This window comes from Ambystoma mexicanum, chromosome 11 (genome assembly GCF_040938575.1).
Source record: "Ambystoma mexicanum isolate Mex_15411 chromosome 11, UKY_AmexF1_1, whole genome shotgun sequence".
NCBI lineage: Eukaryota > Metazoa > Chordata > Amphibia > Caudata > Ambystomatidae > Ambystoma > Ambystoma mexicanum.
Window position 1 is genome coordinate 572,527,616 of NC_090934.1, and position 16,946 is coordinate 572,544,561.

Genomic DNA, 16,946 nt, shown 5'->3' on the forward strand with positions numbered 1-16,946 from the left:
ATACCTTAAAATTAGCAAACAAAAGAATAAGGAAAGCTCATGGAATTAAGAGGCTTGAGGCCTCACACGGGAGCGCTGGTGAAAGCGGTCCGTTCCCGTCGACCCGGAAAAGAAGACTAATGTGTGGCTCCAGGGGACCGGGTTAGTGGAGCGCATGCTCCCAGGACCGCACGCGTATACATTTAAAAGGGAAAGTGTTACTGATAAAAAGGGTGAGTTCCCGTCCCTAGCGATGGACGTCCATCCAGAATGGAGGAAAGGGGATGGGACGTAGGCGTATATATATTAGCCATCAGATTGCGCAATGCACCTTTGGTTGCCAAGCAACAAGAGCTCCATTAGACCTCCGTCAGGAGGGTGTAACCGATCCGCCCTTCTTGTACTCTTTGCATTCTGCTAGTTGCAGTGTTACTTTTTCCATTATGAATGCAGGACTAGAAGTGCCCGAAAGTAACAAAATAAACTGACATGAGGTGGTCTGACTTGGCTCTAGCCGAGAGCTCGGCTTCCAGTACATAAACTGACAAACATGATATAATGGCATCAACTTGTGGACTGCTTGCCCAGTAGGCTTCACTCATTTCTGCATTTTGGTTTCAAAAGTCTGCCTCCAAGCCTCATTGGTACAAAGCTCATTAGCGCAACTTTTTCTTCACCGTCCCAATCCAGCACATTGCCAGTTCATGGTTTCAGATCAAGCAGATTTCCCGGCACCAAAACAGAGCTGGTGCTCATGGCTCTATCTAGACAACAGAATTATGGACAAATCAAAGTAATCCCTCCTCTATAATGAGTGCTATAAAGGGCGCAGCCTAGTGAAGGTCCTGATCAGTTACTGCCTTGATGACAGTAACAGGCTGAAAGTTCCATGCACATACCGGTAATTGAGATCAATTTGTTGTTTAACGATTCAGTTGAGGCTATCCGAGAAGCTACTTGCATTGAGCTTTGGTAAATACTGTTGAAGGTATAGACCCCTCCTGCACCAGATTAAAAATGAATAAAATTAAAAAATAAATAAATAAAAGAATGCAATAAGCAGATGCTGCAATTCACTACCACAAAAACGGTATGCATGTTTTTTCAAACCGTGCCTATACACAGTTTTTTTCATATGATATGCTATGATAGGTTATTTATAACGCGCTTAATGCCCAGAGGTTTCTAAGCGCAGACCCGGGGATCGAACCTGTGGGTCTCTGTGTCGTTTTGTTTCCAAGGCCAGCAGACTTCCACTTCCTGGTGGGTAATTCCAACCAGCAGACTCCCACTTGCTGGTGGATAATTTCAATCAACAGACTCATTTTCTTTGCTCCTAGGCAAGCCAACTGCACTAAATCAAATGCCTGAAATACTAGAGCTTGGTAGAATAAATTGAGTAGGACATTTCTGCTTTTGTTTAACATCGTGAAATTCCACTGTATTAAACAGAAATTGATTATTCTATTCATTCTACGCGAATTTTAGGCATCGAATCTGGTGCAGTTTTAGTGCCTAGGAGCAGGGTCGCTTTACGGACTTCTGCTTTCTCACCCAGACAGGGAGGGGAGCAGCTGAGGTGGAGGAACTATGGCTTAGGAACCTCGACAGGGGACCAAGATTTACATCTATTTGGACAGTAACAACTCCTATGTGTGTTAATACCTTTAAGGGGACATTGCACTGACTTTCACTTCCTCCCTAGCTCCCACTGAAAAAGGGTTGGTTTGATTGTCCTGAATGTTTCCTATTGCTGCACTTTCAGTTCTTCTGTTTTTCTGGTGCATCACTGCATGACTTCCTGTAATGTTTCTTTTTTTTTCTGGCTTTTTCTATAGGTCTGTTCAATATCACTTATGTACCATCTCAATTATTGTAGAGCACTATAGACGCTAAATAAAGAAATGTAGAACATGGATTGGAGCAGAAGCATCTTGAAAACAGGCTCTGTGCAAGCAACAGTGTGGTGTGTGGGATCAAACTGGACCGTTTTACAGAAACCAGAAAGCAATGTCATTGGGAAAGAACAAGAGGGAACATGGTCCAATAGTTTCTATAGAATTCAATAACGTTACACATATTTACAATCTGTGGCATCTCTTGTCATTTTCACAGGGACAGACAGGAACACACCCTTTTATTTCAGTGTGTTGAACCCAGGTCTGGAGCTTCCAGAGACAGATGCCTAGCCACTCTAATGACATCACCAGAGCATGAGCCTGACCCAGTGATCAACAGTGAAAAATAAGCAATTACATAGTGATTATACCAAGTGCTGGCACCATTAAAAGAAATGCTTGCGTAAGCAATGCAGTCATCAAGAATGCTGAGCCGGTTGCAGCGTTCTTCCTCTGCCTCTGCCGTGCCTCACAGTAGCAAAAGTGGTTTGTCTGCATTCCTCAAAGTATCAAAGAAAACTGGTTAACCACACGTCAACGCTAACAGAATGCCATGAATGTGGTAGCACAAATTCCACGGTGCACGTGGAGTTTGCAAGTGCACACTGTCAGAGCAGCCCCTATTAAAAGGTTGAATTTCCAAATTCTTGTTTTAAGAAAGATCATTCAGGGGATAAAGATTCGTGGAACGGGATTCTTTTAGCTTTTCAGAATGCCAACTGTAGCAGCATAGGATTAATATTTTCAATTCCAACCAAAGTCAATCATAAGAACTGGTTCCAGATTACGGCTTTATTACACTTGGACAATAGTCACCACATCGTCATTTGGGTGTATGTAGGTGGAGGGAAGCCATCCATAGTTGAAGTGTTCCTTCGTCTCCGAGCTCAGTCAGCCCTTTTTAATGCAACACACAAACTCTACAGTCCTTTTATTCTCCCCACTTTGTGTTGCAGCATCCGAAACAACAATTCTCAGATAGAAAGTTGAAGCCTGCAAACTCACGCCCATGGGTGAAAAGAATTCTCTCAAAATAGCTGCTAGACAAGAGTATTTTGAAGAGAATACATAATTTGAGTCCTTGGCAGATTCCACTAGGAAAGGAGCCAGCGGAAAACCCTGTGGAGGTTATGCAGAAACACCCCCAAAGACGGCCAAAACGTGCAGAAGGGATGTGATCAAGCATATGGGGCTGTACTGTCCCTTTTGGGGTGGTACCAAGCCTGATTTGCATATGGCCTTTCCCCTTTTGTAATGGCTTGGCAGGGTCTGGAGGGTTGCCCAGAGCAATGCCAGGCGTTAAGATTAATTCTAAACCTTCCAGCCATCACCTCTTGTTTTGCTTTGGTAGGTCATCTTCATGCAAAAGTTTGCAGCAGACAAATGCAATCAGTGATAACCCGCCCAGATTCATATATGAGAATGAGAGGTGGTAACCGCTCCTTTTTAAAGGAGGGCCTAAGGTGCATGCGAGTTCAGTGCCTTGCTCAGATTTACCATGGAGCGTGCGTGCTATTCAATCTCAAATCAATGTGCCCTTTTTATATCAAGTCAAGCTTGCTTCAAGCTCTAAATAAAACACTGACAGCCAGACTCAAACATTACTGACTTCAAGCTTGCTCCTCGCCTCTTCTTGCTCCTGCCGGTCCTTTGCCATCCTCTGGGCTCTTTCAGCTTCAGCCTTCTTTCGGTCCTCAAGTTCGTTCTCCTTGGCAAGGTTTTCGAAGTTTGCTCTGAGGTTGCTGGTTTTGTTGCTGACTGCACGATGGCACGGGACAGAAAACCAGAAGAAAAAACAATGAATAAACACTAACACAGCAGCATACAAAAAACACAAACATTTGAAAGCAAGAAATGTCCAATGCATGCCATTATATTTTACAGGGGTGTGTTCTTATTGATGCCACTTTAAATATTGCTGCAACTCTTGCATGGCTTCACTCTGCAATAAAGCGCTGAGCGCTTTGGTATTAGTTTTTTGTACTGCGCACATCACCACTGTAGTGTTAGTGCTGTGTCCATGTAGAAGCGTGTAGTGACCCTGGCCAGAGTAGGAGCCAGACCGTGGTCTGAAGTGTAAAGGAAAACTGGGAACAGCAGGCAAAGGGACGAGTCGGGAAACCAAAACAAAAACATAGAAACTTAAACTCACAACATGGAGGGAAATGACAACATAAGAGTGGGTGATCATTGGGATCAGTTTCTAGATTTCAGGTTTTTCAAAAGATGGGGTAAAATCTCTAATTTCCTAGCAGAACTTTCATAGAGGCCATTATTGATGTTGTGGCGGTATTACGTCAAGTTATTTTGTGGACGTGTGATGGCCTTGAGGTGTGCTCAAGAGTTTCTATGGGGGGTGAGGGCCACTAATCAGACAATCATATTGTATTCCCTCCTGCTGATAGCCCAAGAGGTTCTGGTAAAGCAGAGTCTGCTGGCCGAGGTGTCAGGAGACAGGAATTGGCTGTTGCAGGAGTGCTAGGGTACACCAAAGAAGAGTTTGACAAAATGATCATTCCCACACTGACCCATACCAGATTGGTCTCCGGTGGAGAAGAGAAAGAGCGAGACCTGTGCAGGGAGCAAATTGGAAAATATGCCTCTGGAATGCAGCATGAAAGAATTAAAGGAAAGGTGGTAAAAATAACTCATGGTAGGCTAGATAGACCAAAGGAGATATTCACAGCAAGGACAACAATCTGGAAAGATTACACTACAAACTGTATTTTAGCTAGGGTTGCTTTGACCTTGAAAGACATGCTGTGCCGTGAAACTGCCTCTAGAACCTGAAGCTCTGCTAGGATAACACTAACTAACTGTTTTCCTTCCCAAAAATCACTCTTATAGGTGTATACAGACTAAATGCAATTACTGTATTACTTTGTGGGTGCGCAGTATTACCAATAGAACTGTGAAACTCCTGTAAAAATGGTATGCATCCAGCAACTACCAACTAAGAAGTGACCCTTTGAAAGTATTGAAATGTATACCTATGTGTGTGACTCTGGTGTAAATATAATACACATATAAATGTATATTAAAATATAAATGTAAGTGTTTCTTTGATGTGCATTACTGACTGGGTTCAGTGTACTTACCTACAGCTCATATATTCCTATTAAGATAAGGCTGGCTGCTCTGCCACTCTACCAAGGTCCTGAGTTAGTACAGACCGATACTAAAGGTTGAGGATCTACAAACCACTGGGATAGCTTACTAAAGTCTTACCTCCAAGTGGGACTTTAGAAAAACTCCCCTAACAGGATGCTACCTTAAAATGGCAAGAGTGTCACAAAGGACTGCAGGGATAAACTAAGGTTGTGTGTATTAGAGCCCTTGCAAAAACAGTCTCCAGAGAACAACACACGTTGATGCAAGACACTGATACTTGAAGAACATTGTATCTCATTCTTAGTAACAACGGGCTTGGCTGGCTCTGATGGAGGAGGGCAAAGCACAAACTTACAATCCTGTCCAATTCCTTTCTTAATCAATAGTACGTTTAGACTGGATCAAGATTGTAGAAAGGTATTTTAGCTTTGGAACAAGCAGCGAGTCCACAAAAACCGTAAGGACCACAGTTGCAATATAGCAAAACTTTAGAACATCCTGCAAGGTGTGCTACTGCAATCCCAGTGGACCATCCACTCAAGGGCTATTGCTTGCCAGGCTGATTAATGGTGTGCTTCTTTCCAAGTAATTTCACAAAAGCTGCCAATACATTTTTCTGGGAAAAAAGGAAGGAGCAGATGTGGTGTTCAAGGTCGCAAAGTTGCTTCTTACTCTGTGTGGCCTGAGAAAAACAGTATACAAAGAAAGGATATTTAGCTCAAGCATATGCAGTCAAAGCTTTGCAGGCTGCTCTAGAACATCCGTGGAATTTCCGGAGACCAATTTCAGATCTCTCTCTCTCTCTCTCTCTCTCTCTCATCATCATCTTGAGCGTATGGTCACATTCCTTGAGGTAATGGTCATGAACGTTTTTTGTCGGCAGGAGACTTTCCATTTGGAGAACATCTAATCGGCAAACCGAGCTGACAAAAGGCGAGGTAGTGCCAATGCCACAGATAGCAGGTGCAGGGGTTTAAACAAGCTGCCATTAAGGGCAGCTGGTATTCCATTGAAGTCATGCATGTGGTTTAAACTATTACAAGGCATTGATGCAAGAGACTACCTTTACAAGTGAAATATCTTTGCCACATTTGCCCTAACTCACCGGGACGTGGAATGCAAAGCAGAGTGGTGAACTGCACAGGAAAAACTAGGAGGCACATCCAAGAATGCTATGCTTAGTATCTTCCCTTTTCCAGTGCGCCTTCATCTGGAGAGGCAGTTTTTACCACCATGCTCAAGAAATTCTGTGTTTAGAGCAAACGCTCACTTCACAATTCCTAAAACAACTTAAAATGGAAAAAGTGCTGCTTACGCTACCCTACAAAAATGCATTAAAAAAGAAGTACAGGCAGCTTGAATGTACTTATTGCAGCTGTTTTTGTACCATCTGACTCAGAATTAATTATTCATTTTGGTATCCATCTGTGAGAAACCTGAAGGTGTTCTACCCGCTAGTCCCCAGTGATCTGTCATCTAGGTGGCCAGGACAGGGCCATTGCTATTGGAACCAGTTCCTGGGGGTGGACCAGTGCGGGAGGATCACCTGGATGAGAGGTCTTCACGGAGTGGAAGTGGGACACCGAAGGGTGAGACGCGGTATCCCCTTCCCTTTAACACCTTTTCCCCATCCTACCAGCTAGGATACCTAGAAGCTCACCCCCACCCCTTTTCTGACACAAACACTTTCTCGCAGACAGTTCATTGTGAATGACAATGAACTAACCAGAGCCGTATACCCGACATGTCCCAACACCATGATCAAGCAAGGTCAGGCAATTACTGATCATTACACACACCTGACTCCCATCACACTTCCCCACACAGATAAAAGGTGGAGCATGAAAGCACACGAGGAAGCAGCAGTTCCAAGATGGCAGTTTAACACAAGAAGAAAGGCAGCGAGACCGAAGAGGGTTGCAAGGATGGAAGTACCCATGACTTCTAGAAACCATTATTTTTATGTGCCTTGGAAAGTGAGAAGCCCAAGACCGGGAACTGAAGCTGAACAATCCTACACTGTACATCAAAAGGTATCCAGGGTGCTCCTGTGTCAATAACACAGGCCGGGAGGAGCAATTGGCACCGTGGTACTGTCCTTGGCTCCTGCAAGAAAACCACACCAGTAAAAGCAGCACAGCCGGTGAGTCGAAGAAACCGATACGAAATCAGCTTGTGTTTGAATCAAGGTTGCAAGCGGCAACATTGTATGAAGAAATCCACAAAGGACACCGTTTAAAATGCATGTAATGAGAGGAGCGAACAAGTGGAAACTCGTTGAATGTAGTGAATGTACTTTGAAAAAGACAAATAAGATACCGTGTACAGAGTGGTCCAGCGCCACGTTGGTGCTCCTTCGGAGGTCTGTGTTGGGTATCCAATTTAATGGCGACTGCTTAGTGAAAAAGGAACTTTTATATCGGAGTGGTTCTGCGACGGGTCAAGCAAAACCCTGTGTACATAGTCCTTGATAAGTATAAAGTGAACTGCAATTGGTCCGAGCCCGGCTGAGGGAGACTAATTGAAAGTGGAAAAGTGATCCGAGTCTGGGTGAGGGGGATCCGCAGTGAACCGCGAGTCACCTGAGAAGGAATCTTTTTGGAGCCTTAAAATGAAGGGATCTGAGCGCAGCAGAGGGGGAACCATGGCGAGTCCCTCTGAATCAAGAGACTGATGAGAAAAGAGACTTGGGCACAGAAGGCACCGATGCTGGAATTGGAACTGTATCCTCGTGTCGAAGAAGCCAGTGTGTGTGCTTGGCTCGAATGAACCACCTTGCCCCGTGCTGAGTACATGGGGAAGGGAGGCCAACGGGCCGAACATCCTGACTATCATTTTGTGAACACTTCTTTCTTTTGATTGAACATTCCCCCACACTATTTTTAAATTAGCTGTAAGGATTGGCAAACTTTTTTTAGTATAGTCGCTTTTATTTTGCCAAGACTCCACTAGGATTGCATTATTATTATTTGATGGTCATAGCTTGCTCCCACCTGTAGAGTTAGGTTTAGATAGGTGTTTTTTCACCCCTTTTGAAAGTTCAATAAACATCCTTTAACTGTGGTACCTGCCAGCAACACGCAGCAAATGCAGTAGTGTGGAAAAAAGGAACCTCTTTGGATAATTCAAACAGTGTCATCTGGATGCCAGCATGGCCATCTGCGTCGCACGGGAACACCCATTTCCCACAATGAACTCCATTAACATGTTTGCAACAGCATTTCTGTGCACTCCTTGGAGTTGTAGTCATGTTGCAGTAGCAAGACCCCACCACACAGAGTGAACAGACTAATCTAAACAGAGGACAAAAGCATGACGCCAACTAGATTGGCGACTTACCCGCTTCCACAGGCCTGGTTTTCTGGTACGTTGAAGAAGGTTTTTCAATGTCTTCAAAACTCAAAGCATTCTAGTGGGAAAACAATGCAACATCAGGGGCATAGAGTACTCAAACAATTATTCCTCCATCAACTTCACATATGAGGCTAAGGGTTTTGAAATGTGGCACGTGCATAAAAAGTTGTATGTGAATACAGGGAGTGACAAAGGGGTGTGGGGGGAGAAAAGCGAGATAAGGGGAGAAGAGCGAGAGAGGAGGGGAGAAGAGCGAGAGAGGAGGAAGGAGGAGAAAGAGGGAGAGTGGGAGGAAAGGAGAGATGGGGAGAGGGAGTGTGTGTGTAAACGTGCACACACTCACCCACAAACAGCAGCTGAGATATTGTGCAAAAGACAGTCAAGCTATATTAAGGAACCCAAGCAATGCACCATTTTAACACATGAGTAAAAGTAGTGCAGTATTACGGATAAAGAACTAAGGCCACTTGGAACAGGGTTTAAAATGTCTTCCTAAATCCAGGATGTTGGCTCCATACTTATGTACCTCAGACCCAACATGCCGAACCCCCAAAATCGGTTTCTCCGGTACCTCAACTGGCTGTGCAAGTCTGCTATTGATAGGTGGGTGCTAGGTGGGTTATGAATTAAATCATTTAATCAGATTGTGGGCCACTTTTCCTAAAGGCTCTTTGGGTAATTCTTTTTTTATTTTTCGTTGAACACGGAGCCATTGTAAAGTTTGCAAGGACGCAGGTGTGGCATTGTTTCCCCAGGTGCAGGGCGAGAAGTGATGACCTATACTGTATTCGTTGGTGACGGAAGGTCTTCATTCCAGAGACACCAATATATGCTCTGGCAGCAGTCTATTTTGATAGGATTGAAGCACTCAAAACAGCCATAGTTGAACAAAAGGATCTTTTGGATGTGAAGTTGCAAACTGCAGTTCACAATCAGAGCCTATATTTGGGGAGCAATCATAACTGGGGTTTCCACAAATCTAGCAAGGTTTTTGCCCCATCAATGGAGTTTAAAGGAATTCCAAAGAATGTGGCTAGGTGAAAGGTAACAGTAAACTGAAGGCTGCAGCAAATTTGGTCCTTTCTTTTTGATCCATTGAGGCACAGGCTATTGTCTCTAATCCACTCCCGAATAATCAAGGCTTCGAATGGTATATGCCATAATCCTCAAGACCATTTTCAACTGTGCATCATCAGCATACACCAGTGGTCGAAGTGGGCGGGAGCGGTGCTCCTCTACTTATTTTAATTAAGTTTTACTGTTCCTATACTTTTATTTTAAAAAGAAACCGTTCCGAACGGTTTGGTTTTAAATTTAAAGTATAGGAAGAAGTTGAAACTTGCACTTTCAGTACACTGCACAGGACGTTTCCTTAAAGAGCAGGTACTTGTTTTTGGGGGGTTTTATTGTGCATGAGAGGGGGTGTGCTGATGGGGTCTGTGGGGAGCGGTGCAGGCCAGTAGGGTACATAGTTCCACTACTACTTTTTGTACACTTCGACCACTGGCATACACAAGGAGTGAGGCGCCATCATATAATAATTACTTACCGTAATCTTATTTCTGATGCTTGTATCTGCTTAGATTCACATGCTTTTCATAGGCTGGCATCTAGTGGTAGGTGCAGAGTATTGCATGACTTGTTTTCGACATTCAAAAAAGGGACGTTGACTGGGTGGGTTTGTAATATTATCCCTAGTGTGACATGTACTATGCCCATGGTCCTTCAGATTGTTTTGTTTCCAACATGCGGGAGCATGTAGTGCATGCTGGAGTACAAGAGAGTAAAGAAAAGGTGTAAGGCATCTGTGTACCTTCAACTCCAAGAGGGGACGAAAGGTGGGCGCATGAGAACCTAAGCAGATACAAGCATCAGAAAAACGATTACGGTAAGTAATGTCTCCCTTCTGAGGCTTGTGGATCTGCTTAGCATCACATGCTTTGCATAGACAAGCGAGCAGTACCTGAAGGTGGTGTGCTGTTGGAAGGTAAACCAGTAAACAGATTTAACACCACCTGTCCCACCTGTGAATCACGATTTGAATGTGCATCTAAGCAGTAATATTGTGTGAATTGAACTCCAAGTAGCTGCCTTGCAAATGCCATCTAAAAGGTACATTTGCAATAAAGGCCAGAGTAGCCCCCTGAGCCTCGGGTTGAATGTACTCAGGGTGTGAAAGGTAAAGTTTTCTTTGCCGGAAAATAACACATTTGGATGCATTTAACAATCCATTTAGAAATAGCCGTTTTAGAGATAGGATCCAAAGAACCAATCTGCTTTCCTTAGTTTTGTCTTGTTTAGGTAGTACATTACCGCTCTCCTAACATCTAATGTATAGTGGCTTTTCTCTGCAGATATAGTTGGGTTCTGGAAGAAGGCTGGAAGTTCTATAGACTAGTTAACATGGAAGTTTGATAAACATTTGGAGAAACATGTGGTGCTCTAAGAACCACTTTGTCTTTATGAATAGTAACAAAGGGGTCTTGAACTGAGGGGGCTTGCAGTTCCACTGACCCTTCTTATTGATGTAATGGTGACTAGAAATGCAGTCTTTTGAGATGTTTTAAGACTGGTATTATGCATTGGCTCAAAAGGGGGACCCATGAGTTTAGAAAATACAACATGTAGGTTTCATGCAGGAGATGGATTTGAAATTGGGGGCAGGTGGGTGGGGTCTCGGGGTGTAGTCTTTTAACCCCTTGCATAAATTACTTAACTACTGGTATCTTCCACCATGACACTTTGGTTTGAGAGGTGGTGCATGCTGAGAGAGCTGCTAAATGAACTTAAAGGGAATTGTAGTCTAATCCTGAGTACAAGAGTTAAAGCAGATAAGAGTACTATATGTGAAGGTGAGCAGTCAATGGGGTTGATGCTGCGAGGTTTGCACCAACTGACACAGCGTTTCCACTTGTTGAAATAGCAATGTCTTGTGTTGGGTTTACGTGCTTTCCTTAACATGGAACCAAGCTGCCAAGTTCAGCGTTTGTGGGCATGGATGGTGCGTTGTCCCTCGATATTGGGATAGCATGTTGTAAGGGCACAATAGTTTGACTGGTGTGCAGAGATACATCTTGATCAGGTGGCAAAACCATGGCTGTTGTGCCCACATTGGTGCAATCAGAATAAGAGTGACTTATTACTTACTGGTACATCTTGTCGAGTACTTTGTGCAGATGTGGTGTTGGGGGAAAAGCGTGCACAAATCTCCCTTATCCACAGAGCATTCCCCCTTCAACCCAGTTTGGGGATACCTGTATGTGTAGTTTGGGCATTGTGCGTTCTCGTGTTGCAAAGAGACCCATGTCTGTTTGCCCCCATTGTGTGAAGATGTCATGGAAAATATCTGTGTGTATTTGCCACTTGTGTTAAGCAGACATTTACAAAAGCCTGCAAAGTCATCTACCAGAGAGTTGTGTTCCTCTGGAACATGTTGAGACATGAGGAATATGTTGTGGTGGAGAGACCAGTTCCAAATCTTTTGAGCTAACTTGGACAGACTTGGAGTGTTCCACCCTGCTTGTTCATATAGAACATGGCTGTGATGCTGTCTGTGAGCACGACAACTGTTTTCCCCCGCTAACTGATTTTTAAAAGCTTAGAAGACTGCTAGCAACTCTAGTAGGTTGATCTGATTTTTTGCTACTGCTTGTGTCCACAAGCTGGGAGCTGCTTGGTGGAGCTGATGTGCTCCCCAACCTGAGAGTGAGCAGTCTGTTGTAAGAGTGGGCTGCACTGCTGGATTGTGAAAGGGTTTTCCCTTCAACATGTTTTCTTTTGACCACCACTTTAGTGCATATACTAGCGACTGTGAAATGCCAACTATATTGTCCCAATGACCGCTTGCTTCAGACCATTGTTTCGTTAGCCACTCTTGCAGTGGGCACATGCATAGACGTGCATGTGGGACAAGGTATGTGCATGACGCCATCATCCCGATAAGGCACATTGCCTTCCTCACCGTTATCGGATGACTGTAGGTATTTGAAACAGCATGTTTTGTACTCTTTCATTGGAGGAGAAAACAAATCCTTATGTTCATATTAAAGCGCCCAGGAATTGTTTTACTTGACTGGGGACAAGACTGGATTTTTCCTGTTGATAGAGAACCCCAATTGGAACAAAAGATTGTGGCTTGAATGTGCTGTTGACACATCTGTGGTGCATCTCCTCTTATGAGCCAGTTGTCTAGATAAGGGTACACTGGGATGGAATGTGGTTGCAAGTGTGCTGTCACTACTACCAGTACCATGGTGAACACCCTTGGTGCTGATGAAATGCCAAAGGGGAGCACTTTCAACTGGTAGGGAGTGGAAGCACAACTACTTTCGGAGTGCTGGCAACATTAAAATATGAAAGCATGCATCTTTCATATCCAACGTTGCCATGCATTCTCCTCCTTTACGTGAGGGATAACCTCTTGAAGAGTTGTCATTCAAAACTTTCGCAGTTTGACATATGTGTTGGCTGGATGCAGGTCTAACACAGGGCGCATTATTAAATCCTTTTAAGGAAGTACACTGAATGTTGACCTTGTGAAGTGAAACCAGTTCTAGTGTGCCTTTCTGTAGAAGAGACGCTCTCCGCTTGTAGAATGTGCTGGTGTTCTTGTGACATCTTCCTGTGTGTTGGTGTATGATGCTGTTTATTTTTTCAAAGAACTTGCTGTAGTAACCCTTGGACACAGTCGACAGCACCCACTGGTCTGACGTGATTTCCCCCTCCCATGCGTCATTAAATAGTGAAATGCGACCCCCTACAGGGAGACATGAGAGGGAACCTGAATGGGTGCGTCACTGCTGAGCCTCTAGTGGCTGCAGTACTACCCCTGCCTCTTCGGATTGATAAAAGGGGCCGATTAAGTTTGGTAAGAATAACATGGCATTGAAGGTCCCCGATTATAACCTGCCTGCGATATACATGTATATCCCCCTCTAAAGGAGCAGTGTGTTGAAGACGCCCCGTTAAAAATACGGTTTGTTAGAGATTTGCCCTAGAGTTAAGGGTCTCATGCTCCTCCTTTGCATTTTTAAGAGCATCATCCAGTGTTCTAACAAATAAAAGATTGGGTTCACTAGGCATATTTAGCAGTGTTGCTTGAGTCTCTAGTGTAAAACCGATTGCCTCAACCAAGAATGTCGTTTCAACAAAAGGGTACCTTCAGCAATAATGCAACCAGCGTGGTCTGCTGAATCCAAGTTATTTTTAATTATGCAGTTGGCAACATGTTTGCCCTCAGCTACTGTCCTTATAATTTGTTACTCTAAGGGTTTAGGAACAGTATCAAGTTGGTCGTTGGCACTGTCCCATAGAATAACCTTGAGTCATTCACAAAGAGTAACATTGGGTTTTGCTTTCCCTGGTCTGTTTTAGACAGACACAAAAAGAGTCTTAGGTTTATACCTGCCTTTAAGTTGCTGATAGCTCCTGTGAAAAGTGTATAGGTTTTACTTACCTTGAGTAGAACTGTGTTATCCTAAAATTAGTTAAGAGTTATTGCTTCCCTTAGTCTGAACTGAAAAGCAACTGTAATTGAATATTACACCCCAAGGTCCAACTCCTCTATAATAACTGCTATCCTGAATCAGAGTTATAGGTTTATACTGTTCCTAGAATCTGTGTTTTACTAGATCAGAAAAGTATATTGTCCAGTTGATATTATTATGCGATTTCTTACTGAGCATCACGATACAAATGTTAGGGTCTGCTACCCCTATATTACTCAAAGTAATCTAAAAAGTAACTATTGGTTTTACTTCCTTAGACCTCCTGTTATGTGTTACAAATTAGGTAATATGCTTTAGTCTGTGTACCCTCAAGCATAATGTTGTGAAGTGTTTATATGATCTGTGATAGTACGTATTTCCACCAAGATTTATCTGGGCATACTTGTATTTAAATAAACCATGTATTTTTACAATACATAGTGTTTGTGTTCCTTTGGACCATTTATATTTCAATTTCATTGTACTGATTCTACAGCCCTCTCTCCCTCCTAAAATGAGCCTGGCTGCTCTGTCTACGCTACCATCAACTCAGGTGGTTCAGCCTCATACTAAGAGTTGAGTCTTGTACTGTCTCAGTTGAATGGTTTTACTAAGCCCTTAGTTGGACTTCAGAAAAACTGTCCTAACATGCTCCTTGTGCACCATCTCCTGATTGGCCATCTTGCGGCTTTCATGGCCTGCTGTGCTAGGGACATGTGGTCCTTTACTTTCCAATGTGAAGCCCCTCGAGGTAGGTAATGGGAGACCCTCCGATCAGGAGAGTGGGATGTCTCGGCATGGACCCAGGAGGTATCAAGAGTACCCTAGGTAACAGTCGCCAGTAACTCCTGCCCCCTCGGAACATGTTCAAGTGCTAGGCCCAACCACGCACTTGATGGCCTCGGAACACACTGGTTACTCAGAGGATCCAGAGAACACATCCTGGGCATGGCAGTCTCATGGAAAGTATCTGTGGGGAAAGCAAAAAATAATCCCACCTACCTCTGCAGCGTGTAATTATCACCTGCATTTACCCTGTATACAGTTCTTCACAGGACATGAAGAGCCTCCGAATAAGTGCCTCCAACAACTAACGAAGAGCGCATGAATGCAAAGCAGTCTACAGGACACAGAGTGTGGTTGGAGCCCAGGAACCCCAGACAATGACGCAAAACTCTTGCTGCAGCAGGGGCAGGAATGAGAACCAGTTATCCCTGGCATATGAGACGAATTAGCAAAACGTTTTTTCATGGGAGAAGCTAAATAAGCCACAATGGTGCAAGGCATTCAGTCCAGCCGAGTGGTAAAAAGGACTGACGAGATAAGCTGATGGGAGGAGTTAGCATGGGTGGGTGACCTTGCATGCTTCAAATTTAAAGGTGAAGCTCCGCCTTTTCCACTCTCCCCTTCCATGCACATTTCCCCTTTCCCTTTCCCATGCGCGTTCTCAATGTTACTGAGCCAAGTAAGATCGTTTTTTGTGTTCTCCCCCGTTCCCCTCCCTTGCCTTGTCACGCTCTGAAACACTTATGTAGGAGCGCGATACAAATAAAGTATCATATCAAGTTGATTTTGCAGTGCAAAAGACTCCCACTCCGTCCCCGTGGACTTGATTCCCCATCAGTATGGGAGTCAAGTAGCTGGACGTAGGAGTAAGGTTTGTTACATACTCACTACTAGCATGTGCAGATTGGTGCTCCTTGCATGTGCCCAAGTCCTTCTCAATCTCGGAATGAAAGGTATACTAGTCCCTAGTACACAGGGTGCCTACAGACCTTTGCATGGCAAAGCTTAACCTAAGCAGACTAATTTTACTCAGCACCAGTCTGCAATGCCTGAAATTAGAAATGAGACAGATTTGCCTTCTGCATGTTCAATGTATGAAAACCCAAATCCATGCATTACCATGGCTACTCATAAGGTATGTGATCAGTCACACAAAATCGTATTACTTTTTATCTGGCTGTCTGAACTGAAAAATGGCAATAGGCCGAGTGCCTAGCAAAGCCAGAAAGTGAAATGCAAGAGTTAAAGCCACTAGGGAAGGTTAGGTCCCAGACACACTTTAACCCTCCTTTTCCCAAAAGCCTCACAAACCAACATCTTTTTAAGAAGTTGTTAAAAGAACCTGTTAAATGCAGTTTCTCCAACTTTATAAGGTAGTTAATAAGCATCCAACGGATACAGAAAACTCATCATACATTTTAATTAGCCATACTTTGGAAACACTGAACATTCTCCTCACCTTGTCCATTCGATCACTCTGTACACCAAACTTTCCACCAAAGCCTTTAGAGTAATCTGAAACAGGGCAGAGGAAAACAAAATGGTATTTTCAAGTCAAAGGAGGAAAACCGTTTTGCTCCAGCGTACAATGCCCCAAACATTTGGGTTCCTTTCATAATAATCACACAATAGAACATATTTTTCACATATTGGTTTGATAAACTCCGAACTAGTTGGGGATTTTTGAGAATAATATCTTAATCAATATGTGGTCAATATTCTTCAAAGTTGCTGGTCGGTGAGTTGCTAGGACACAATTTAATTTCAAATGGCCTACCCTCAAGGACCAGCGCTATCGCCATGGCTATTTAACACTTACATGAAACCGCTGGACTCCATGCATTGCACACACCCATGCTTAGACGACGTCCAGACCCTTATTTATTTGGATGCTGTAACACTCCATTCCGTCACAATAAACATTGTTGAATAAATAACTCAGCAGCTTTTAAGAGAATGAGGACAAGGTGGAAGAAATTGTGTTTGGCCTCAAGAAATGCCAGTCACTTCCCTCTCAGACATGAGGCACTTACTTGTACCTTCTCTCAGACTTACCTAGTTGGCCAAAAATGTGCACGTCTTGTCGATGCCACCCTTTCTTTCAAACCACAAGTTAACGTGGTTTGAAAAAGCCAAAATTTTAAAAGAAAAAAACAAATTCCAACTGCATCTTCCAAAAGACATTAACCCAGAGCTGGAATATGCTCAGAGGAGCTGGCGGAAAGCTCCCATACTATCATATCCAGGCAACAGCAATAGAATGCCAACAGGCATCCCAAAATCTGTAACTTAAGAAATTAGAATTGGTCAAGAACTGGACCACCAGACTGAT

The 16,946-nt window shown here is 43.7% G+C and overlaps 1 protein-coding gene across 7 annotated transcripts in view; it reads right to left on the reverse strand.

Moving 5' to 3' along the window:
- Window positions 1–16,946, reverse strand: part of CTTN (cortactin) — a 382,583-nt gene that overhangs the window by 65,365 nt on the left and 300,272 nt on the right. For all 7 annotated transcript variants that reach the window (XM_069623419.1, XM_069623423.1, XM_069623421.1 and 4 more), the window contains 3 exons: window positions 16,074–16,129; window positions 8,328–8,397; window positions 3,487–3,635 (listed from right to left, as the gene is read on the reverse strand). In XM_069623419.1, the coding sequence (XP_069479520.1) occupies window positions 3,487–3,635; window positions 8,328–8,397; window positions 16,074–16,129 (275 nt within the window). The remainder of the gene's footprint in view (window positions 1–3,486; window positions 3,636–8,327; window positions 8,398–16,073; window positions 16,130–16,946) is intronic.